The 25,108-nt window shown below is 43.8% G+C and overlaps 1 protein-coding gene across 6 annotated transcripts in view; it reads left to right on the top strand.

Annotated features, from left to right (window-relative positions):
* The window catches only part of sox6 (SRY-box transcription factor 6), a 94,947-nt gene that overhangs the window by 46,090 nt on the left and 23,749 nt on the right, over nucleotides 1-25,108 (top strand). For 4 of the 6 annotated variants that reach the window (XM_030792056.1, XM_030792047.1, XM_030792074.1 and 1 more), the window contains exons 7-8: nucleotides 11,802-11,925; nucleotides 16,762-16,841. In XM_030792056.1, coding sequence (XP_030647916.1) covers nucleotides 11,802-11,925; nucleotides 16,762-16,841 — 204 coding nt within the window. The remainder of the gene's footprint in view (nucleotides 1-11,801; nucleotides 11,926-16,761; nucleotides 16,842-25,108) is intronic. The other 2 variants (XM_030792066.1, XM_030792077.1) reach the window with 1 other exon arrangement.

Here is a 25,108-nt window from a genome sequence, read left to right as displayed (position 1 = left end):
CCGCTGTCCTCCTCCTCCCCTCGTCCCTTGCCAGCACCGGCTGGGTCGCACGCACCCCCCCCCCCCCTTTCACCTCTTCTCCCCTGTGTCTCTCTTCCCCCTTCCTCCTTTCCCATTGCTTTAGCTTTCTCCTTTTTCCAGTCTTTCACTGACCATTCATTCACCTTGTTCACTCCTCTTCGTTTAATATAAAAAGGGCAAATTTTTATTCCATTGTTTAGTAGAATCTGGTCATTATATTTTTTCATTGTCATGACAGGACTGATGAATAATAGTTCTTCTAAGAACAAATTTCTTGTTTTTTTTTTTTTTTTCCTTTTTCTATCATATAAACAAGACCATGACATCATTTATTTTAATTGTGTGCTAAAAACTGAGCATGTATTTCAACTCTGTTAAATTTGCTCTGCTCTCACAATCACCCATTATGGGGTCTGCATAGCTGGCTGGCTGTAGAGAAGTGCCACTACCATAGTTAAAACAGAAATTGTTGTCAGCGTTCACTTCAAAGTGTAAAAGGTTGCTTCACATGTGGTTTTAAATGGTGTGGGGGAACAGCGGGGGACTTCTAAGGGTTAACTGATAATAGCTACATACAGTCCCCAGATTAAAGATACATTTTAATTATACAGGGCTAACCACCTCCATTGGCAATGGCACCCAGACTTCTATAAAGAGGACCAACACAGATCTGAGACACAATTTGTGTGTGTGTGTGTGTGTGTGTGTGTGTTTGTGTGTGAGTGTGTGTGTTTGTGTGTGAGTGTGTGTGTGTGTGTGTGTGTGTTTGTGTCTTTGTCTTTGTCTTTGTCTGTGTCTGTGTCTGTGCGTGTCTCCGTCTCTGTGTGTGTGTGTGTGTTTGTGAGTTAGGTTTTTGGAGCATTGTTAACAGGCTAAGGGGCAGTCAGAGGTGGAGGAGAGGGCCCCAGGGACACCCCTTTGTTCCTGTGGACTGACAGGCATATGTCTGAGACATGTGTCTGAGTAGGCTCATGGTTACACTGATTTCTCTCATATGTGTGCCATTTCCCCAGGCCCACTGAGCCTGGCCTAACAACAGCCATTTACCCGGAGCCAGAGGTGCAGGAAGCCTGCCCCAGGAGGGGCCACGCTCAAGGGTTAATCAGCACCAGCTCTGTGCTCATCACCTCTGCATATACTTATTACATTGTGTCATAGCACACTGGTACAGTCTATTTCGGCCGTGGTGCTCCGCTTCACCTCCTGCTTGACAAATATTCTGTTAATAATTTATTGGAGGGTTTTGACAGAATGTTGTTTTTTTTTTTTGCTATCTTAAATAGAGGCAGGTAATCTTTTTAGTTCTGGTTCAGAATAGCAACATATATTACCGCACTATTCTTACTCTGAGTGTCATGTTTTTCAAGTATATAAATAGAAATTGAGGAATAATAGCTGTCTGTTCTTGTTAGTTGCATAATCATTTGGAGATCTCAGGGTGAACTCCCATCTACCAGTGTTGCAGACCAGTGACAAAATTCACAGAGCAAGTTCATTGGAGAGCCCTGTCTGGACAGATTCTAAAAACACTCTTAATTAAGTATGCAGTCTTTTGTGAAAGCGTCGATCCCTCTTTCTCTATGGATTTTTATTCTGCTGGTGCTTCCAAATGTCACTTTAGCATACATTATTCAGGTGAGCACTTTTGGCTGTCAGGAATTTGGAATGTTTAACAGAGTAATGGAACTGCACATAGTAAAACTGTTTCTCTGAAATATGATGACAAGACTACTGTCATAGGTGAATCTCTTATGAAATCTTATTCCATCATTAATGTATTGCATCATTGCAATCATTATTCTTATGATTTCTCTGCTCAAGATTAAATTGAATATCATAGTTTTGCTCTAAGCCCCAGGCCATTTGGTTTTCTTTTTTAATTCAATGAACAATGATTAAACCCAAATTTCATTAGGCCAACCAATTCACAAGGCACCAAATAATAACAAATAATTTAAATCCCACTTCAGATTAATATAGGGGTGGCTAATTGAACAGAGATCATGCTCCCAATTTGTCTCACACCAGACATTTAGTTTGTTTCCCCGTACACTGTGATCTTTCATATTACAAGTTGAACTCATGTACTGATTGACAAATAGAGAGAGAGAGAGAGAGAGAGAGAGAGAGAGAGACTGTGAAAAAAAGAATGTGTTGCCAATTAGTTGTGTTAGCAACGTAGTCAGAATTTAACAGGAGAGGAAATGAGTGAGTGGGATAGTGAGTGGGATAGTGTGTGTGTGTGTGTGTGTGTCTGTATGTGCCTTCATTTGTCTCGTTTTACAGAGTGCTCTGTGCAGCTTCTTCAGTTGTAGGATTAGTCCGTAACAGTCTCATCAAATCCACTTGGCTTCAGCCCAGAGAAACCCAAATCAACATGCTCGTCCTCCATTTAGAAAGACTGTTAGCTGATGAAGAGCCTAACATGTGAGACTAAAGATAAAAGAAAGCAGTGACCTGACTCATTAGCCCCTTTGATTTAATATATTGACACTTGGATACAAATAATTCCATTTAGTGGCTTCAGTCGGGGAGGAGGGATCAATTTAATTAGTTATGAAATGTGACTTCTTGTCAGGAAGCAGAAGAAATGCTGACGTTAAATAAAGTCGTGTGCAATTTGAACAATAAAGCTTTCGGGCCCCTGTTAAAACTTAATGATGCACAAAAAGGGCTTAATAGATACAACCTCGGCAATGGCCCTGATGGTTTTGAAATTAAGCTAAGTGGATGAATGGAGAACAGTAATGTTACCAGTCTGTTTAAACAAATTCCAACATTAGGAATATAAACAGTGAAAGCTAAGTGAATGAATGTTCTCTGCAGGCTTTGTTAGCCCGTGCCTGGAGGAAATCGCTAGGGCTGCTGTTTTGCCCTCTGTCTCTCTTTTTTTTTTGCCGTAAGATCATACAGTTGCGATTTCCTTTTAAATCATGCCATCGTCCTTGGTTTACTGAGTATCAAGGATTACCCCGAGACAGTTTGTTCCCTCTTTAGGACTTCAAATTGCTGAGGATAGAATCGTTCTTTATTATATATTTGAGAAGGATAAAGTTTTTTGTTTGCTTGGTTACTGAATATGTTGAGTTTTGTGAGATGCAGGTTGAACAGAGGGGACTATATTCTAACGACAGGACCTCACAGATTGAGAAGGAGCTTGGCACAAAGGTACGGTTGTGCTGAACATATGCCGATAGCTCGCAGACGCCTGCTCCGGCACTGTGAGAATGTAGACAAACACAAATCAATTATTAATGTTAATGACACAACTTCTACTCGTATTCTTGTAATTAACAGCAAGGCAGCGAGTCGGCATTGTGTTCTAACACCTCTGTATTTAAGCTGTGTTAATGAAGCGATTCCATGTCGAGGAGGACTGTCACATGAACAGTTGTAAGGTGTGAAGTCACACCTGAGTCTGTCTTAAAATTAGTTACCTGAGGGGATTTTAAACAAGCTCTGGGACTTGGTTTATGTATGCCTGCATATTTGCAGTCTTCCACAGCAAGCTCTCTATGGTGATAACAGTAATTAATGAGGCACAAGATTATTTGAGCTGTACGTCTCCACATCTAATTGTGCATCAAGGAAATTGCATGAGCTTCATTATGACAGTATGCACGCCAAGTGGCAATCTATGTGAGCAATCTATAGGACCTTGTAAGTACCAGACTGTGTCAATAACAGATAAAGCAGTGCTGTCTGTATCTCTGTTGAATCTCATCAGAAAAGCACCTGTTTTGAACCCCATCAGCCTCCTCGAGCTCTCTCAGATTAAGTTGGCTAGCCGATACTTAGCTTTCATTGTACCCGGACAGGGAGGGAAAATATCAGTTGGCGGAGAACACATCCTGCAGTGTGATGTTGACTTAGTTTCCTCTCCCTCCCGCTCGGCCTGTGTTTTCCCTGTTAATGTTGAGCAAACTGTTTTGTCTTTGCGTTGGCTTTACGTGGCCCTCAGCCTCCGCAGTGGGCACACATACACGGAGAAGGGGAGCATTAATAGCGTCTACTGTGTGCGGCCCAGCCGGCAGTTAGAAAGGGGGCCCGTGTTTTCTTAGGGCTAGGGTGGCAAAGCAAAGCATTCAGCCCATGCTCACAGCAAAAAAAAGGGCCTTTTTGTTTTCGGGGCGGAGGAGAGTCCAAGCATTCCCCATGGAATACAATGAATGGGCCATTTTGTCTCTCGCCGTTTTTCATAGACACAGAATTGTTAGAGTTTTTTTTTTTTTTTTTCATAATTATTCTTGCCCGTCACTGGGTGTGCACATGACATTTGAGCGCGTTTTAAGGTCTCAACACACTCATGTGCCTGCAATAAAGTCCCCCCCATAACAATCCTGCTTTCTGCTGGACAACAGAATAGCCTCTGTTGTTTTCACAAGTCCCAGCAGCTGGGAGGCAATTGTGAAGACAGAGGCTCAGTTTATGCACAGACGACAGGAAGAAGGGGAAGTACTCCCCAACTCTATGAGCAGCTCTCTGGACAATGCCATTATTAGATTATGGGTGGTCTGACTCCAGTCCTCTGCTTCGGCATTAGATGCATTGCATTTTCTCATTAAGCCTCACTGGAGACTCTGAGACAGTCTGCACAATATTTAGATGGTATAATTATGTGTGTACTTGCAAACACAGATCAAAAAAGAGAACGTAAGAAAAAGGAAAAGTGGGGCTCAGCATTGTTAGTTTAATTAAGATATTTCATCACTTCATTTTATACACATACATCAGTTAATTAAAAATATAGCCCATGAAAAAAACACATATTTGATATGAATATATTTTCTATTTGGGCCTTTAGAAGATTATTACATTTTTATTTAGAAAAGCTAGTATTAACATTACTCAGGCATCGTTGAATGTAAAATTGTTCTATTCAAACCTAAAAAGATTTAAAAAAAAAAAAAAAAAACCAAAAAAAACAAACAAAAAAAACTGCATGGCTCGACCCTTTCCCGCCAGTACAAAACTTTTACAAATAAATAAAGAATGAATGAATGAAAGAAAGAAAGAATGAATGAATGAATGAATGAATGAACTCCCTAACCTGGTGGGGCCAGGAAGAGGCAAATGAGAAGGGGGGTTTGTCAAAAAATACATACAAGCTTAGAGCGTGTGCCTCTCCACAGATGAGCTATTCTAACTGTCACTTAGACCCGTTCCCCACCTAGAGGTGTTGAAGGCATTTTTTTCTCATTGCCCATTTCCATAGATGTGGGATATATGTGGAATAATGATGTTGGCCCCAGACTCACTTGTGGGTTTGTTTATGTCTGTTCTCTTCGCCCCTCATTACCCATGCTGTTTGAGGGAGTCCCTGCGGATTTAGCCAGTTTACTACAAACCTTTTTAATTTTATGACCAGACCCTGCCAGACTATGTTTTTCTATTCTTACTACTCTGTGAGTTTTGCAGAGATGTTTCTGTATATCCCATGTTCTGTTGGCCATGTATTGCTGAAGAGGTGATCATACTTAAGGAGGGTTAAGATGGAGCAGAGGAGGAGAGAGAGACAGGTTGGGGACCAATCGGAAAGAAGTTCGTATCATACCGCGTGTGCCATCATACTGAGTGGCTCAAAGAGTGCAGAGCCTAAGGCTGGTCTTTGATATTTTATATTCCATATAAACCTAATTACTTGAAATATTTACAAACTTAAATTACATCTTAGGCCTTTGAGGCTCTACAAGAATTTGCCCTAAGTACACATATCTGTTGAGTCTACACTGATCACATTTCACTGCCATACCATTGGGAATAGCTTCTTTTCCCCTCTCTTTCTGCTTAAGCAATTTACTAATTCCTGCACGTCAGCAACATTCTGTTTCAATATTCCTTTAGATAAACATAGGCATTTGATCACTTGCAAATAAAAATTTGCTGAACATATTTTGATGAAGAACACATACTGAGTGTGTTCTTTTCTCTGGTTATGGGGGCTACAAGTATTAAGGGCTTGGTTGCATGTGTAATATATGGCTGATCACAGCCAAGTGCACTTGGGCAGTCTTGAGCTGGGGGGGGTGGGGGGGGGGGGGGGTAGAGGGGGTGGGGGTGGGGGTGGGGGCTGTCCTGCTTTTTAACAGCCCCAGACTTAATATGGACATATTGAAATGGCTCTTTTCCAAGAGAGCTTGTTTTACTGTGTAAGGAATTAGTGTAACAAGAAGTCATCTATTGGTTATTCCTCCAGACAGCCAGCCTCAGTGCAGTGTCTGGTTTCTGTGCACCTTGCCCTGTGCTGCACATACACACTCAGAGCACATTAGTTCTTGTCAGCCTGTCTCTTTCATCAATGTGCAATGGCGCAACAGACGCAAACATGTTGTTTGTCTGTGCCTTGTTCAAATGCAACCCCAACAGAATGGTGATTGTGCACTGTACCCAGAGATGTTAATCTTTTACCTGTTGGTGAAAAAGCGACCTTTCCTGAATTTGATAAGCAGTTGAGTCTGTGGACTGGTAAGGTTGGGAAGGGTGCGTCTGGTCAAAGCCACATCCAGACAAAGACCCTTTGTGGCTGACCTATAGCTCTGTAGTGGAGGGATCTCCCATATTGACCCTTTTTCTGACCTGTGTGAACAATACGTTTAGTCTGCTCTGGGAGGCGGAGGCCTGGTCTTAATTCCGGGCCTGTGCCGACAGAAAGCCCAAGGATCAAAGTCTAGCTTGGTAATATTGATCCATGTAGCCAATTGTCATCAGGGACTGAACTGACGGAGCAGAATATCAGCCACTTTGATAACAGCTCTCTGGTGCTGTGTGTGTGTGTGTGTGTGTGTGTGTGGGATTCGAGCTCAAAGCTGCAGCGCCTCCACTCTGAGGGGATGTGATAAATGACCTGTGATGTAGGAGTAATGTGTGCTTGGGGATCTATGGGATTGTTTTATGAATTGATCTCTCTAGAATAAAGTAATGCATGGACCCTGATGCCCAGAAGTGGTTCCATTCAGCAGTTTTCACTTGGTTTGCTTCCAGAGGGCCAGTGGTTGAGCAGGCTGAACAGTAGCGGATGTTGAGTTCATGTTGCCGTTTAGTTTCACTATTACAGGCCCTGTGGATGAAGCCAGGCTGCCAGCCTGTCTCCGCTGGTCTTCCTACAAATAGATCCCCTAAGCTGATTTTCTTTCACAGCCGTTTGGCCTTAGTCAATGTTCAGCAGGGGAACAAAGCGTAAACTATCACTACTCACAGTAACGGTCGGCCATTACTCTCCTACTAAAATTAAAGCACCCTGGTTTTAGAGCTTTAAGGGGGATTTGAATCATGGAGTCTTCATATTTCCGCTCTTCAATTTGAAGAGCAGAAATATACGTTTTTTTTAAAAAAAATATATATACATATATATCTTGTACTTGAAATGATAACAGCTAAAAAAAAAAAGTCAGAATGAAAATGTGAACAAAAATACAACCAGTGTTACATGTTTGCAAGTACTCTGTGCTTTTATGGGTTGCACACAGTTGCACGTTTCATAGTGCGCATAATGTTTTTTTTTTTTTTTCCTGAGGCTTAGGCAGTGTGTTTCAGCGGCTAAACACTTGTTTTAAAAAGGACTTAGAAAAAAAAAAAGAAAATCCTTCACCCTCCCCATCCTCTCTCTTATCTTGTCAACATTGAAGGCATTTGGACATGTTGAAACAACTCCCCTTTTCCTTATAAAAGCGAAAGAGCTAGTGACGCTCGCTGAAGATCAGACTCTATTTTCATGTTAGGGGGAGCACTGGGACTGCTGGAGGGGGGGGGGCGTGTCTCCTGGGCTTTTTTAGACCTCTTCTAAGACAGTGAGGAGCATGGGTGCTGACAAGGGCCCTGTTGAGCACCGTAATGACTTGTACATCTCCATTTCCCCTCTGTTTGTGACAGCCTAGGCATGACAAGAGAGCATAGCACAAGTAAAGCTGCAAAGTGTACACTGCAGGACTGTACACACACACACACACACACACACGCAAAAAACGCACACATGCATGCAAAGTCACACTAAGTGAACACATCCTATCACACATGTATACAAATATGTCCATATGCCCACATACAGGCATACATTCACAGACAAACTGGAATTCTTTCACTGTAACAGAGATCCAGCCACACTAACCCATGCCTTCCTTTTCCTCTGTGCTGCGTGACCTCAGGGTCAACTGGTGTTGTACAGCATTAAAGGACCTAAGTGCTGATGTCAACATTTCCACTAACAACATTGATTAATCTATAACTCTCTATTTGTTGTTTTCTCTTTTCTTCAGGTCTCTTGTACTAGATTGTATTTACGGTTTTAAGCAGTCCTAAAGTATAAAAAGATTTTTTTTCATAAAGATGTTTTTATAAGTCTTTTATGCTCTGAGTATCAAAAAACAGACATAAAGGTTGATTATACTTACTGTCTGATTTATTTTTAAAGATGTCTAATGTAGTTGTTGCACTGCATATGAATGAAACCAGGACAATTTGCATGAGCAGCGTGGACATCAGTCGGTCATGTGAATGAATGATGTATGTGTAAGTCTGAGTTGGAGAGCCTTCTCTCTACTTTCCTACCCCTGTGTATTTATCTGCAGGCAGGGAGAGGGGTGGCTGCCAACTCTGAGGCTGACTGATTGCTACAGATGCTCTTCTTCAAGTAGTCTGAGTTAGATCCTTGGGAGTCTTTGGGGACAAACAATAGCACCTGTTCCTCATAAGATAGCCCATTCATGTATCTTTAATGAAGCTCAGGGGCAGATGGCGAGAAATGGCATTATCTAGCACTTACTAGTGCTAAGACAAAAGGGAAGGAGCACCAGCGCAACAATGGGCCATATTTGTGAGGAGCAGAGGGCCTGCTTCCCGAGTGCCCCACTCACATCTGCTCCACTTCATTCTTTCACACTCCTGAAGATCATCCTGGCAATAGAAATATTCTGGGCAGCCAGCCGATTGGCACATGAACTTGAGGGTAACTATCTCAGAGCCTGGAGGGCCTGTGACTGCAGCCAGGCAGGGAGACACATGAACACACAAACAAATACACACACACACACACACAAAAAGTATGTGTAGAGAGAGGGAGTGAGTGAGAAAGAGAGAGAGAGAGAGAGAGAGAGAGAGAGAGAGAGAGAGAGAGAAAGAGAGAGAGAGAGAGAGAGAGAGAGAGAGAGAGAGAGAGAGCGAGCATCTTTTATGTAGGAGCCAATATGCAATTTATCAAAATCTGCCTGTCTAACTGCAGCCACTTAATTCCATTCTCTGTCTATCAGCAGTCAAAGCAAATTGCTAGTGATAATCTTTAAATCTATAGATGCATTGTCTGCTCAGCTACAGTGCCATCTGTTAATTGACAGACTTGAAAGCTAACCTCCACTATTAGTTCCCACTTTGAAGCTTCTGATTTGATTCTCCGTTCGATGACATTGGTTGTGTAAATTAAAGTTTAATGTAAAGACCTCATTACTGCAAATCACAAGTGCTCAAGAGAAGCAGAATTTTTCTGCCTGCTCTGTTTTTCCTGTCTTATATATATTTTTTTCTTTGCCATCAAATACAATTTTCTTTTTTCATTATACTCTGCATTTTAAATATTAGTTCAGAAATTTTTCTAGACAGTGATTATTCTCTGAAATATTTATATGTGTACATGTGAGGTTGTAAGTACCAGGTGTTTCTGTCCGCACTGCCTAAACATTGTGTCGAATCTGATTCTGGTTCAGTTATATGGGATGACATGTTGAGGAATAGTTCTGCTTTGGTTCCACTTTGAGAGCAGCTGTTCTCTGTAATACCCTGGCTTTAGACTGATTCGTTTTGCTAGGTTAATGTGTATAAGGTTAATCGCAATTATGTATGTGACTGACCTTAATAACCTTTTAAAGAGACAATTTTACAAATATATACAGCAATGTAATCTACCATATCGATGTAAAAGTTATTTGTTACTGAATCAGATAACAAATTTAAGTTGATTTTTTTTTCCTGGTGTTATATGACAGACGCAGTGCATCTACAGTAAGCTTGTTATGTTTGAAATCTAAAATAAAAAAAGTCATCTTTAAGTTTATTTAAAGATACTCCTTAAATGGATGTGCCCTTGAATTCCCAGCTCATCTGGCACTTTTCGTATTATCGAAAAAAAGAAAATGTGGTCCTGCATTTTCACTCTTATACACTGTAACCTCCACAATTGCGTAATTTAATAGCTTGCTAAACAGAAAGTGCATTTTTTTTTATTTATTTTGCTCAGAGGAACTCACTTTGGGATGGATCGATAAAGTGGTCCCAAACACTTAGATTTCAAGCTGCCGTGTGTGACTGTTGGAAGAGAAGGCAATGAGAAAAAATGGATATCACAAGCAGACCTCAGCTAGAATGTGGAAGAAAATCATTGCTCAAAGCAGGTTGATTTCATGCCCCAATGCCGCAGCAGTAATTGCACCCAGACCCATTTTATTGCAAGTTGATTTTAAAGAGGGATGAATGGAGAAACATTCTGTAAAGTGTTTATTTTGGGGTCTGACCTTTATGAACCTGTTTTCCAGCCGGGTTCCTATGAGGTGGGTTGGCGCGCCACTGCATTAACCCTCACAGGTCCACAGTAGCACTGCTGCACCCTATCACAGCCAGACAGGCAGCAGGGGATGACAGCAAGATTACGCTCTGTGTCAACCCCCAACTTGTTCCTTCATAACCACTCGACCCCAATCACACATGCATGCACTCACACACGCAAACGCATGCAGGCACACATGTTCGCACGCGCGCACACACACACACACACACACACACACACACACACACACACACACACACACACACAGACAAACACACACACATGCAAGCCTGAGCAAGCCTGTACGGATCCAAAGACAAGTACATATGCACACACAAATGCAAGCACATACACATGCACACACATCCTGTTTTGAGAAAGCAAGAGAGGAGACATGGTCAAAATGGTGAAGGTTAATAATGGCTCTTAGAAGATGCAGAGACAGTTTGAGGGGCAGCGTGCATGCTGCGCAGGACCCAGACGTTAAAATGAAATATCACAAATGGATCAGGGATTTTTGGGCTCCTTCCACTTTTTTCACCGCTGAAAGCAGGAGCTGTAAATTACAGGACTGGCCGAGCTTTTATCGTCTGTATAAATGATCTTCCAAAAATACGAGACAGAGGCAGTATAACTATGAGGGTCTTTTCCTGTCAGTCATTACTATTGGCAGAGTGTTTAAGCATTCACTCCCGAGTTTACCCCCCCCCCCCCCCTCCCCAAAAGGCTCTTCCACATCCAGTGACGAGAATCTCACCTGTTGATCTGCACAGAGCAGTCACCTCTGTTCTGCTGGAATTCCACTCTGCGAACAATTATACTCATGACAGTTAGACTGAACCTTGGGTTACCTCTCAGACCTCTAAACTGAGAAAATCTCATGATCGTGTATCCCTGTGAAGCTTTGAGAGGAATGTCAGACTGATACCATCACTGAATGTAAAAAACAAGTGTGTAAGAAAAAACCTCATGTCCTGCGTTGACTTCCACTAGACCTTAACCTGTAGACACAAGGAGCGCTACCACCATGAACCACTGTGCTGGTATAACTTCTCTCCTTACCCTGCATGCAGCACTTTGGAGGCAGGAAGGGTGAGACAGTGTGCGTGTGGCTCTTTGATGTGCTAATGTGTGATTGGCGGGGATTAAGTGTAGGTATTGTGTGAGCACACGCGGGCAGAGGGGGCTGCAAGGCCCCGCTGTCAGTTTGCGTTAGACCTCTGTGTGATCTCCTCTCTCTCTCTCTGTTCAGCAGGTCCAGGGTCACATGCCTCCGCTCATGATCCCCATTTTTCCACACGACCAGCGTACTCTGGCAGCGGCTGCCACGGCCCAGCAGGGCTTCCTTTTCCCCCCAGGAATGTCCTACAAGCCAGGTAGGTCCACCCCCACCCCATCCCTATCGAACTCTGTGTCTCAATCTCGATCTCCCTCACTCTCACCTGACATAGTACAGATGTACATTGTTGATTCTATAAGATTTTCACTCTCCCCTTCTCTCTCTCTCTTTCTTTCACTCTGTCTCTCTCTATTTCTTTCTTTTCACTCTCTGTTTTTCGTACTGTTTTGTCCCCGGATGTCTGTTTTGACTCGTATGGAGGTATTAAGTTGAGTGCGTCTCTCCCACCCACACAGGTGTATTTTGACAGCTTGGCTCAGCTCATGCCACTGTGTGCAGTGTCCTCCCTTCACACACACACACACACACACACACACACACACACACACACACACACTGCTTAATGCAGAATATAGTTCTCCTTAGTTTGTTGGGATTACCGAATCTGATATCAGCACAGAGGAACTGTCATACCCACTTCTCCCTGTTCTTTCACTAGTGTCTTCAAGCATTTGTATTGTGTCAGTAGAACTTCTCTACCTATTTTCTTTCTTTATTTTGCTAGGCAGGTCATCAGAGCTACTCAAATTTACCCTGCTCCCCCATGAGTCCCTAAATAAGAAACAATCACCCCTTCCTGTCAGACCAATTCATTCTGAGCACTTTGAACTGTGTCACCTTGGAAATGCAGCCAGTACCAGGGAGGACTCAAAATCAAGGCAAGCGAACATGTTGAACAATAGCTGGGATGCACAAGTGCTGGAATGTAAACAGCATGTCAACATGAAAGTGTCTGAACTTTTGTGGTTGTTATCACCTATCCAGGAATGTGCTGAGGGAGCGTTAATAGCACGATACCTCCATGAGACATATGCACACGTGATACAGCACAGCCAAGCGTGCCTCAAAGAATTACCTGACACAATATCAGTGAATATTTCATGTAAATATGAATGTTTCTAGTTTTATATTAGATTTAAATGTGCCTGCTGGCGAGGTAAACTCGGGTGCAGGCTATTTTTACTGAGCAAGCTGTTGAAACGACCTTAGCACTGATGGTGAGTTCCCAGGCTTCCAGCTCTGTGGGCATGCTCTCACTGTGCTGCGAATCACATTATGAATATTCCATGGTTGTAAAAAGGAGAGTGAGGATGCAGAGAGAGCACTGGTCACAGATTGTCTACCTTTGGGACGAAGACATTCCAGAAACACTATCTCTTGTACCTGCCTCAGTATGCTTGTCTACCCTTTTGTTTCATGAGAAAAAAAAAAAAGAAAGAAAGAAAAAAGAAGAAGAAAAGAAAAGAATTGCTTCTCATGCAAGCATTCCATATCCAAAAACAAATTTGCAGGAAATTGCTACAACATGCAGATTGACTCCCTGCCAGGCTGGTAACCCTATGTCTTTACCCAAGCTCCCCACTCTTTGGAAGAATTAAAGATATGCCATTCTCAGCTTCTGTAATTAAAAATTAAAAGCAAATTCCTGCCCCTGGGGTGATCAGTGCCACAGTGTCAAATGCCTATCCTTCTGTTGTTTTCTTTTTTCTCCCTCCTGCGCATCGACTATCGGACAGAAGTGAAGTAAAAATGCACAGACAAGGGTTTTCCCCACCAGCCGAGCCGGCTATTGACACAGCAGTGGGCCTGTGGGAAATGACATGGTGGAGATCAGTGCGAGGAGAAGAGAGAGAGAGATGTCAGAGAGGAGAATTTATGTCAGAGCAGCTCTGCAGGGAAAACCCAAACCATCTTTTGTCTGAGAACTGGATGCTTTGAGAAATACATTTGTTGTCAGCACTGCATCAAAACACAGAAATAACAGAAAAAGAGGTGGGGTGGGGGGCTTAGAAAGAGAGATAGAAAAAGAAAAAAAAAAAAGTATTTGTAAGTTATCAAGTGAGCAACAGACATACTGAGGAATAGTGCTGTTATTAAATGAATGATAAAGATCAGAAAAGAAAGTCAGGCGTTTTGCAGCAATAGAGGCATGACAAGCTAAACAAAGAGCCTGAGGAGATTATTTTCTGGGTAGGATTTTTAATGTGTTTGACATGGAAATTGTTTCAGCACAAATAATAGGGGCTATTATTGAATCCAGGGTGTTGTTCACATTGTGTAAAAGCTGTGTATTATTCATAAGTTAGTAAAGCTAGTGAGTACAGCTATGGGGTTGAGCATAAAAAAAAAAGCTCACATCATTAGTTCAAAGACTCCATTATTCTTAAGTGTGAGAACAAAAATACAGTCAGATGATCTGTTGACACAATGTGAGGCGGAGTGCTGTGTGCAGTACCCTATGTGCATATGTAGAGACTGGCTCAGTTCAGGCAATGCCTGGACCAAGTGCTGATGACCCCCACCCTGCAGTGTAGCAATAGAGCCTCCTGCCCCTCACACTGTGCTCAATGGCCTGGGCTCTGGCTAAGAGTGAGAGCCGAGGTCATCCTTTTCACAAATACATTTGTGGAGAACAGGAGCGACACCCCCATCTGTGGACATAAAGATACCAACGCTCCCAGTAATGGAGCTGCTAAATGGTTCCACGGCCATTTTTGCACTCATGCCATCATGAGGCCACAATGCCTTATCGACGCCCTGCCTTAGACTCTGCTGGTAGTCCATATTACTGTCTGAGGGATTCTACCAGATTAACTACTATGCCATGGACTCAACACTGTGTCTCTGGCTACTCATGCTTCTTATTGTCATCTCTATAGTCCATCCTCAATGTATGTTCTATGTGAAACCCGTAATAGCATTTAAATAAATTATAAAGCCTTCAAAGTGCTCGGAGGGAACAAGGAAATCGAGGTTGTGTCAGACGAAGAGCGCCTGTCTGAGAGAAATCTCTGGTCCAAAAGAATATTCTAAACGCTCCGATTCTTAACATCAGGTGGCTGACAGTGAAGAGGATGTCGAATGAACACTTTACCTGTGATTCCCCCCTGCCGTCCTGCACCTTTTCATTAGTCTGGCAGGCACTCCTCTTCTCCTCGAGCACTGGCCCCAGGCAACAGAAGTGTTCTACACAAGACACCGGGGTCCTTCCACTTAAAGAGGCCCAGTGCCAAGTTGGCAGCCCAAATTGGCCTCATTTTGCAGTGTGATACCTGGCTGAAACAGAATACACTATGAACCTCTCCAGCCTCAGCCTTATAAGAAAGAGCTCTTTACACATAATTCAGCAGCCCACTGTCTATTTGTTGTCTCATAAGAGGAGGAGGAAGAAGAAGAGAGTAGAAAAATGTGTTTGAAGTAACGGAAGTGAGCTTTTTTCCTTATCCTCATCAGAAAGAATGAAAGAAGATCCTCACAAAACAATATGGTATCGAAGTTAAATTACAAGGCTAAACATCTACACCAGTGCAGCCTCCTGGCCCGTGATGTGGCATCTCAGATCTCAGACTATGTTTTCTGGGATGTCCTTCTGTTCCAATCTGTTAGCTTGGTCCTGCTCACGTGGTGGTATTCCCTGTCATAAGACAGCTCTATATTAGCTTCTCAGCTCTTCTCACCCTTACCCTCTTAGAAGCTGATTAGTCAGGGGGTTGCTCATTCCCAAAGGGAAGGGAGTAGAGAAAGTCCATTCTGCCCATGCAGAGTGATAATGTGCCCCTGGACCCTGGCCCTGATGCCCCTGAGAAATATGTCTTGTCCTGGCAGTGGCGTCACTAGAGCCGAGAAGTGGCCAAGCAGGGCCTGAGAGCTGCCGTACTGAAAACAGGGGAGAGTGGCCTTTTAAACCAGATTGACTTTCGTAGACAGACAGGCAGTAGCCTGGCAGCGGGCCCAGTCTACTAGAAACACTGCCCAGCCCTCAGACCCCCAGGCTTGGGCCAGTGTCCCTGTCTGGCACTAGACCTACTTGGGGTTTCACATGACATTTTAGCCATCCATATTTGCCTAGCACCCTTAGAGAGAGAGAGAGAGAGAGAGAGAGAGAGAGAGAGAGAGTGAGAGGGACAGTAATGACCCTCACCCTACCTCTCTTATGGCACTATTTGAAATCACTTCAATTGCCTGCTTTATTCTCCTCTGCCACAAGCTGGGATTGAATTTCCTGCCTGTATCACAATGTGCTGTGCTGTACAAGATTGCAAAGCGAGCAAGGGGAAAAAGAGAGAGAGTATATACATTTACCCTCATGCCTGTGGCTTAATGGCTCCATATGTTTGTGAGAAGAAGTGACAGGCAGAAGTGGGGTCTGAACTGGGGCCAATTCCCCTCTATAGGCACACTTCAGTCAAACCTTCAGTCAGACCCCATCAAGTCTGCTCCCTTACAACCCTATGCTGAGCCACTACTGAATTACATACACCAAGCATGAAGTAAAACAGTTCCTCCCTGTTATCCTTTCTTTCAAACACAGTTATCAGAAGCATTTAGATCCTGTAGCTTTAATTTACAATAGATTTGATCACTTAATTAGGTACTATTCTTATGTCCTGCCCTATCCTGCTCCTCTGTTCTGTTCTGTTCTGTTCTGTTCTGTTTTGTTCTCTTCTCTTCTCTTCTCTTCTCTTCTCTTCTCTTCTCTTCTCTTCTCTTCTCTTCTCTTCTCTTCTCTTCTCTTCTCTTCTCTTCTCTTCTCTTCTACTTTTTCTTACATTCTTTATCCTTCTTTATTATGATCAGAATATGAAGGTGAGTGAGGGAAAGACAAAGAGGAGGGAGAAAGAGAAGGGGAAAGATGTTCCTGTGCAGTCCTGCTTCACTCTGCCCAGCTCAGTCTTTTGTTGGTGCAGATGTTTGGGCTATGCGCCGAGGCAGGGTGCAGACAGGCCCAAGGACTGTGTTGGCACTTGTCTGGCTGCCGTTGGGCCACTCATTGTCTCAACCTGTGTGCATTGTTCTCCCCCCCCTCCGACAGGTGATAACTACCCAGTGCAGTTCATTCCATCCACAATGGCAGCTGCCGCCGCGTCAGGACTCAGCCCTCTCCAGCTCCAGGTATGTACAACAACAAAGAATGTGCAGGCGGCAAGCCAAGCCCTCGGCACTGTGCTGCAAACCAGCTGTATGCTAAATAATGAGAGCACGCTAAATCATTCACACAGTCTACCCTACCAGCTTAACACCCTCAACCTGCAATTTAGCCTATTTTATAGGGAATCCAGCCCTGCAGTTACACAAGAGACTGGAATTAGGAACATAATGGATGTTATAGGAAACAAGAATCCTCTCCCACCCTAATTGTCTACCTTACTAAGAACTGCACTGAATCACCCAAGAGTTCATTGGTGATATAGCGCAGTTATGATTTGTGATTATTTTGAATGTGTGTCTGAGTCTTGTTAAAGTACGTTTTGTTGCAGTAACCTAAAAATATAGTTTTTAGTGAGTGATATTAAATGTAGGTTCAGGCAGAATATAGTGAAGTAGGAGGAGTCACTTAAGGAGATAGATTCCTATTCAGAATGCTGGGAAAGAGTCAAATGCCCCGTGGGCCCTTCAGGAAAGTTCTCAGGGAGCAGTCCTACTTTTGACCCCCAATCAGAGGCTTACTTCAGGCAATAAGCATTAATATAGATACTTATCTGCCTGCCATAATCGTGATAATTGTCACCATTACCCTGTGTGCTGCAGGTCTACGCATTCTCAATGTTTGACAATATCTTTCCCCCAGCTTACTTTCATCAAGTTTTATTTGCATAAGTAATACTGTGAAAGGCTTTGTGAAACAGATCTCTTTGTACAGTCCCATTAATTTCATTGCACGTGCCTGCTTGCATAAAAAATCAATAGAGGATGTCTTTTGAGGGCCTAAGATGGATAGTATCCTTTGAAACAGTAATTATAAACATTTAAGGTTTTCCAGGAACTATTTGAACAAGGCACTTGAGTGGAAGACACACATCTGTGGATTTCTCCTTTTGAAACAAAGAGGAGTTGGAGCACAAGAGACTGACAGAGTGTGTGTGTGTGTGTGTGTGTGAGAGAGAAAGAGAGAGAGAGAGAGAGAGAGAGAGAGAGAGAGAGATGGAGAGAGCTAACAGCTCCCTCTGTCTTGTCTTTATGGCTGCTGTTAGTTTGTCAGCACCCGGGATAAGCTGTTGATAGTAATTAGACATTAAGCTTTCTGATAGCCAGGATTGTTGCAAAACAAAGCCAAACATGGAATGAGGAGGGGTAGGGAGAGAAGAGAGAGGAAAGCGTCTCGTACCTTTTCTTCTCGCTGATACATAAGCACAATTTGTCCTTCAGAGCTTATCGCTCTCAGCATTAATGAGCCTTGGCAAGTTGGAACAATGCTTGCAGCTGGAGCTGGAAAGGCCTTCACTCTTCAAGCTGCTATGGGAAGAACAATCAAGTGCATAGAAGGTGTGGGATGTGTCTGTTCATGTCGAGGGTGTGTATTGTGAGAGACTGAGTGTTTGTGCGTGTGTATGTATAAGGGAGAAAGATGGAGAAATCGGTGTTTGTCAGAAAGAGGGAGTGCCTGTATGTATGTATGCGTGTCATGTGAGCGCATGCGTGTAGCCCTGTATGTTTAACTGTGCAGGCCGCTAGCTGGGAGTGATGCCACGGTTCAGGAACATCTCTATTTATAGTGGCCTGATGGGTCATTTGGAGGCTGGGATAGTCATATATCTGAAGGCTGAGGGGGCTCCAGCCATTAATTTTGATAATGTATTTAACCCTGGGAATGGGCTGAAACAGAGCCTCCAAGACCATGACTTGGCTGACCTTTAGAGAACACAGTAAACAAAAAGAGGTGCATTCCCATTAATTGAAGTCTGGTATATTTCGCCTTGCTGGCTGCTATTTACTCTGCATAGAGCTTTCCCTAAAACAGCCTGGCAAGTCAAACATGCCCTTTTCTCTGCTACTGGGATCAACATGTCATGTGACTGCTATGCCTCTACAAAGCACCATGAAGTAGGATGATTAAAACATAATATGAAGCCAGAGATTTAGATGATTAAATTCACGCTCCACATACTGATAATAGTGTTAGGGACAGTGTCTCTTCGTGGAAGGCTCAGACATTGCAGATACGCGGGAAAACACAGCCTTGTGTGTGTGTTATACGTCACATGTCAACTGAGGACAAAAGGAGCACATAAAACAACCTTTTGAAAAAGAGAAGGACAACAAACAGACGGAGTTAAATGTGTAATTTGTGGGGATAGGAGATGATGGAGTAATTGTCCAGCAGTTAGCTAGTGCCATGTTTGTGGTCACATGCTGCCACCGCTTTTGTCTGCATCTGATGTTGAACCTGACATTCCCTCTTCAATCTAATTTTACTGAGTGTGGAGTTTGAACACAGCCCTTTTACCTCAAATTCATGCTGACCAACACAGCATGAGCATGTGTATGTGTATGTGTGTGCATGTGTGTGTGTGTGTGTGTGTGTGTGTGTGTGTGTGAGTGAGCGATTATCAATAATGGCAGTATCAGTGAGGATGTACAGCATATGCATGATTGCACCGCTCTACAGCAAACACTTCACCTGTCGACACCCAGCTTCTCGTGTCAGGGGACCCTCCTTCTGCATCCCAATGGCTCTGTTTGTCTGTCTAATTAAAACATCTCCGCTTGTCAGCATTCTGCCAAGGTATCATTTTCCCCAATTTACACAGTTGAGATTGGGAAATATATGAACCCGAAAAAATGGTCTTATTGGAGGAATTAATTCTCACAATGGTGTGGCAGTAATGTGCTCAGTCATCCAGTTAGTGGGACTGGCCGCTCTGCCAGTCTTAATGTTATCCACGCACACTCTCACAGTTTTCTCTGTCATAACAGGTTGGGCCACGCGCAAAGTATCTCTCTTTCTCTCTTTCTTTCTCTCTCTCTCCTCCCCGCACCCTGCTATGCTTGAGTAGAGCTAACAAAAGCTTCAGGGTAGATGGCTGGCAGAGAGAAAGAGAGAGAGAGAGAGAGAGAGAGAGAGAGAGAGAGAGAGAGAGAGAGAGAAAGAGCCTTGCGTTGCTTTGCTGGAGAGTGTAATTTGCTTGTCAATATAGGGCCGTGGCGAGCAGGACTGGCAGCGTGCGCCTGTCACCAGGCATTCCTGCACACTGAGTAATTTCACTCAATGCTTCCCTGACAGATTGCTCCCCATCTGCAACTCACTGGAGAGAAGGTGCTCAAACCATTCCACAGACTGGGTGCCTCTCTTCATTAGACCTTATTCAGGTCCAGGATGAGCCGGCCACGGGCAGGAAACAATGGCTCCATCCCGGACTGTCCCTCATTTATTAGAAGTGACACCTCTCACCTATGCAAGGAAATTGTGCTCAGATCGTAGCCCCTGTATTAGGTGGGAGAGGAGACAGGCTAAAAGGAATTATACTAATTCCACAAAAGAATTCTATTTTATTTTTGTCTGTTTAGATTGGCACTTCATTTGTTGGTGCACAAGATCACCTTGCATCAATTGCTCAGAGGAAAACAATTTCCTTAAAGCCATTCTCTGCTTGATATATTGTTTGCCTGTTCTACCACGGGCTCTAAACAAATCCACAGTGAACTTTGAGAGAGGCCTGGTTTTTATCATTGGAAGCAGACTTCTGGGTTTAAGCAGTTTTAAAGTAAGCATCATTGGATAAAGTAGAACATCTGTGTCCTCCCTTCGGCGCCTAACAGAGGGCACACAAATGGGACCCCTCTCTCTCTCTCTCTCTCTCTCTCTCTCTCTCTCTCTGTCCATCTCTCTCTATCTTCTTTCTCTCTCTATGTCTTTCTCTCTGTCTTTAAATTGCAAAGCAGCACTGCATTTCAAGCTTTAAAGTGCTAGATGTTAAATTGCTTGAGTGTTGACTTTAGCCTGCAATTACCATTTATCCTAGTGAAAATGGCATCTCTCATGGTTCACGGTAAACCTTCTTTAGCTTTGCCACTGCAAACATAAAAAGACACCACCTGCAGAATTATAACTGGACTAATATACGAGGAGATGCTTTGAAGGCTAAAATAACCCTCAACAACTGCTTTGGCTGAAATGATGGAGTAGTCCATGGTGGAGGCCCACAGACATAGAGTCAGAGGCAGCTCAGTTTTATCTTTTGTTTGGATGCAAATGTCTCCGTGCGCCGGATGTGTGGAGAGAGTGGGGGCTTCTTGCCATCACCAACAAGTGGAGCACTTTTGACTTTCAGCTCAAGAATGAGAGCGAGCAGCTGTTTGTGTGACTGAGTAGAAGTGAGGAGAGGAGTGTACTTAGTGAGCTTTACTACAGAGAGGTTCCAGAAGCCATGTGGTTATATTAGATCAGCGCTGAGTTGATAATGGGAAGGATAGGTGAGCATCTGGATAGATGAGTTCTCGAACAGAGGGGCAGATGGACAGATATGCTGGTAAACAGTGAAAGAGATGCTAAATGGGAACCTTGGCCTGTTGAGTTGAGTTGCATGCAGTGTGCAGTTTACAATGGGTATGGCATGCTCTCTGTGTATTTGGGTTAGAGGTGGAGTAAGGGTTCCTGGCCGGCAGTCTCTGAGTACACGCCCAGGAGGCACACCGCCTCAGGAGTGCTGCTAAGTTAACCTGTGAACAAGGAGGTTCACTTGAAATAGAAAGAGAGAGAGAGAGATGGAGACTGAAAATAAAAAAAAAAAGACAGAGATCCAGTGATGTGGGGACAGGGGAGAGGAGGAAAAGGAGGAGGGGATGAGAGGGAGCAGGTTGGATGCCAGCAGATGAAACAGATGTTGGGCCATACTGGAAAGCATCGGCGCAGTGCACCAGGATGCCTCCCCCTCCTTCTGACATCTGGGCTGGCCTGGGTCAGCCCGCCCGCCCTGGGCAATGAGCCTGGACAAGCCTTGTGGCAAACGGGCGCTGGCGCTGCGCTTCCTCTCTAAACGGCAGAGCTACTGATGCGGCAGGAACGCATTCATATCCACGCCAGTACTCGCCGATGCCAAGGCAAAGGGAGACTATCAGAGACGTCTCCTCTTCTCACATATATATCCAAGATTAACAACATACACACAAAGTTCAGTGGCATCAAAAAAAGCGTCTTTGCCTGTCTGTTCCCTTGTCCATCCCATTGGCGTGAGCTCAGGCTGGAGCCTCAAAGGCACTGCAAGAGGGTAATGCACCATTATGGCTGTGAGCACTGAGCCTGGCTAAATCTGCCTCTATATTTCCTAGCATCTGCCACACAGCAATCTGCCTGGCTCTCGAAGAACAAACAACATGCAAGAATTTGTTTTGCTGCAAAATGTCGTGGGTTTCTGCCCTCCCTTCCCTTCTGTGCAGAGACTGCTGTTTACCCATTGCCCTCAAATTCTGTTACACCCGATACACTTTTACACCTCCAGATCAAATAGTGAAAAAAAAAAGGTCATCGCACGCTGAAGTAAAGAACATAACACTCACTTAACAGCAGTCCAGGTTAAAATAGATTGTGACTTTTTTTTTTTTTTTTTGCGGTAGGTGTATGTATTATTAGCGCTGCACTCTTGTACTGTGCATAATATTTACACAGTAGTTTTGTACTTCCCCTACAAGAAAGTAGAGCACAGCTGTATTCTTAGGCAGAGGGTCTGTGCCTATGGAATGCTGAGATATCCAACATCATCACCTTAGAGATGTAATCTATAGATAATGTTGTAGCAGGCAGAAAAGTAAACCCTCTCGTTTAACTTCTTTCGCCTCTAGAGGGGTTGCTTTTAATTATCAGAGGCTAACAGGCTGACCTTGGGCTAGACCTGCTCATTTGGAATCCATGCACCACGAGATGTGCTCTGCTCATATGGGAGAATGGGGAAGTTGTGAAGGAGGTGGTATTAGAGAGGTGTGTGTGTGTGTGTGTGTGTCGGTGTCTGTGCCACTAGGAGGGTGAAGAATGCAGTGGAGGTGAGTGAATTGAAAGCCCCATTTCCCCTCTCTCTAACTAAGCTGTATTGCAGCAAGTCATTTAATGCTCAAGTGGACAAAGGTATTACCTGAGTCACTGGGGTGGATCAAGACCTCTCTCAGTGGCCCGACTTAAACCGCACATTCAGAGCAGCTCAGCACCTCTCCACCACCACAGCCAGAGCCACAGTCCAACCAGTTCCCATTTCCTTCCCGTCAGCACCCTCAGCACATGCCCTAATAGCTCTCTGCTGTGCGCAATTGGTGCATTTTTGTTCCTCTGTGTGTGTCTGTGTGTATGTGTGTGTGAGTGTGTGTGTGCACGTGTGTGTGTGTGTGTGAGTGTGTGTGGATGTGCGAGTGAATGCACACACATGTTCATCTGAGCTATGTGTGTTTTATCAAGGCTAGAGGCAGACTCAAACCTCTTTGTACTCTGTATTGCTGTGGTTTTCTTCAGTGCTTGTCTTCAGGTCATGTGTCTATGTTCATGTGCAGAAATAGCAGCATCCTCTAGGGAGCAGACAAGGCAGTACCTCAAAACCTTCAGCCAGCGGAAAGGGAGGTTAGATGGGCCTGGCTTAAAATAATGACAATAAGACAAAGGAAACTTTTCAGCACTTGTAGAGTTTCTCACTAGAACATGCACACCATTGCCCGGGAGTAATGTCACAGTGTCCATGCATTGCAAAAAAAAAAAAAAGAAAAAAAGAAAGAAAGAAAAAAAACTGCTAAATGTGGGATTTTTCATGCTCTAATTCATCAAACAGAAACAATGGTTGTAACCTCTGCAACCATTTTGTTTCATCATGATGTAGACAGTGCCTCTGTGAATCGCTCTTTTGCTGTGGTTGAAGTGGCACATAATGATTTGAATGTAAACATTGCTGCAGTGTAAATGAATGAGCAGGAAGGAGAGATTTTGATGGAAGGGGACTATACTCTGTAGCAGAGCCAGTATTGTGGGTCGGGGGCACAGAGCCAGCACATCCTGACTTTCTCTCCCTGATCGACCATTGACTTTCAGCATGACCCTCATTACTGCTGGCCCCTTCTGCCACTGCTGTCCTGAAAGCTGGTGGAGAGGTGAGAGAGAGTGGAGGGCCCACCGGGAGAGGCCTCTGTGAGGCAGGCAGATGTCCTTCAGTCAGGGACTGGAACATGTGTCCAGCCCTCAGACAACATTAGCTGGGCCAACCAGGACCTGTGCTCTCCTTCTCATTTAACCCTCTCCTAGCCAGACGTATGATTAGCAGGAGGGAGAGTGTTAAAATTTCGACTATGCTGTGTTACCTTACTTTCCACCTTTGCTATTGGGCGAAGTAGTATGTCACACCTCCACTTCCTGCCTTGTGATTGTATTTATTGTCCCTGACTCCTGGAGGCTGGCTGAACTGGGTAGCGTTACCCTTCACCCTGTGGCTCTAACCCACTAATCAGCTCTCACAAAAGGCAGACTGACTGGCTCTAATTTGAAGTAAAACCCAATTATGCTCCTTTTCCGGAACAATAAAGTTCTTCCCACACAAGGTCAGGGTCTTTGCCCATCCACAGCACTTTTAACAAACATCTGTCCAACAGACTGGGCTACGGTTTCCTCACACTGAGCTCCACACGCAACAGAGAGACACTTCAGGCCTTACAATCGGCCCCCCACCTTTTATCAGCTTTCATAAATATCAGACACTTATACCAACTTCGGTGCGATTGAGTTACCTGAGTTGATTTAAAGAGAGTTCTCGTTTGTTACCGTTATTACTTTTGACTATACTGTGAGACAAACGGTGTCTGTTTACTGGGTGGTGGGCTTTGCTATCATTGTGCAAACCTAATCAGCCTGCCATTTCCGCTGTTCATATGCTGTTGTTTGCCCCAGGTCCCCCTGAATAATGACCCTTTTGTGTAGCACTAATGTGCAAGCGTTTAAGTGGGATGCAGGGGGGCATACGTGTTTATATCTCGTGATATGTGTCATGACACAAAGCGCTTTGTCTGGCTCAGGTTTACGTCTGCATGTCTAAGGTGGGGCAGGCCACTAATGTGGCTGTGCCACTTTTTCCATTTCAACAAATGGAGTCCTTATGTAGCTGAGTTCTGTAAGGAAATGAGAGCAGAGAGGGCAGCAGTGCTTGAACAGAAGAAATGTTCTTTTTTTTCCCCTTTGGCTAAAAATAGAAGGACCTTGTTCACAATAACTGATGGAGAAGAAAAAAAAAATCGAATTAAAATTTTGAATACTTTGAAAGAAATTCTAAAAGATATAAATGTTTTCTTTTCCTTCTATTTATTTATTTATTTAAAACTTTTTTAAGGGTTTAAAATTTATGTGGCACATACCTGCAAGAAGTCATTCAGACCAGAAGCCATTTGGTCAGACCCCTACTACCAACCAAACTAATCCAAAC

Source organism: Chanos chanos, chromosome 2 (assembly GCF_902362185.1).
Source record: "Chanos chanos chromosome 2, fChaCha1.1, whole genome shotgun sequence".
In the NCBI taxonomy this organism is placed as follows: domain Eukaryota; kingdom Metazoa; phylum Chordata; class Actinopteri; order Gonorynchiformes; family Chanidae; genus Chanos; species Chanos chanos.
Note: the sequence above shows the minus strand (reverse complement) of the source record. Positions and strands in the feature narration are given on the sequence as shown.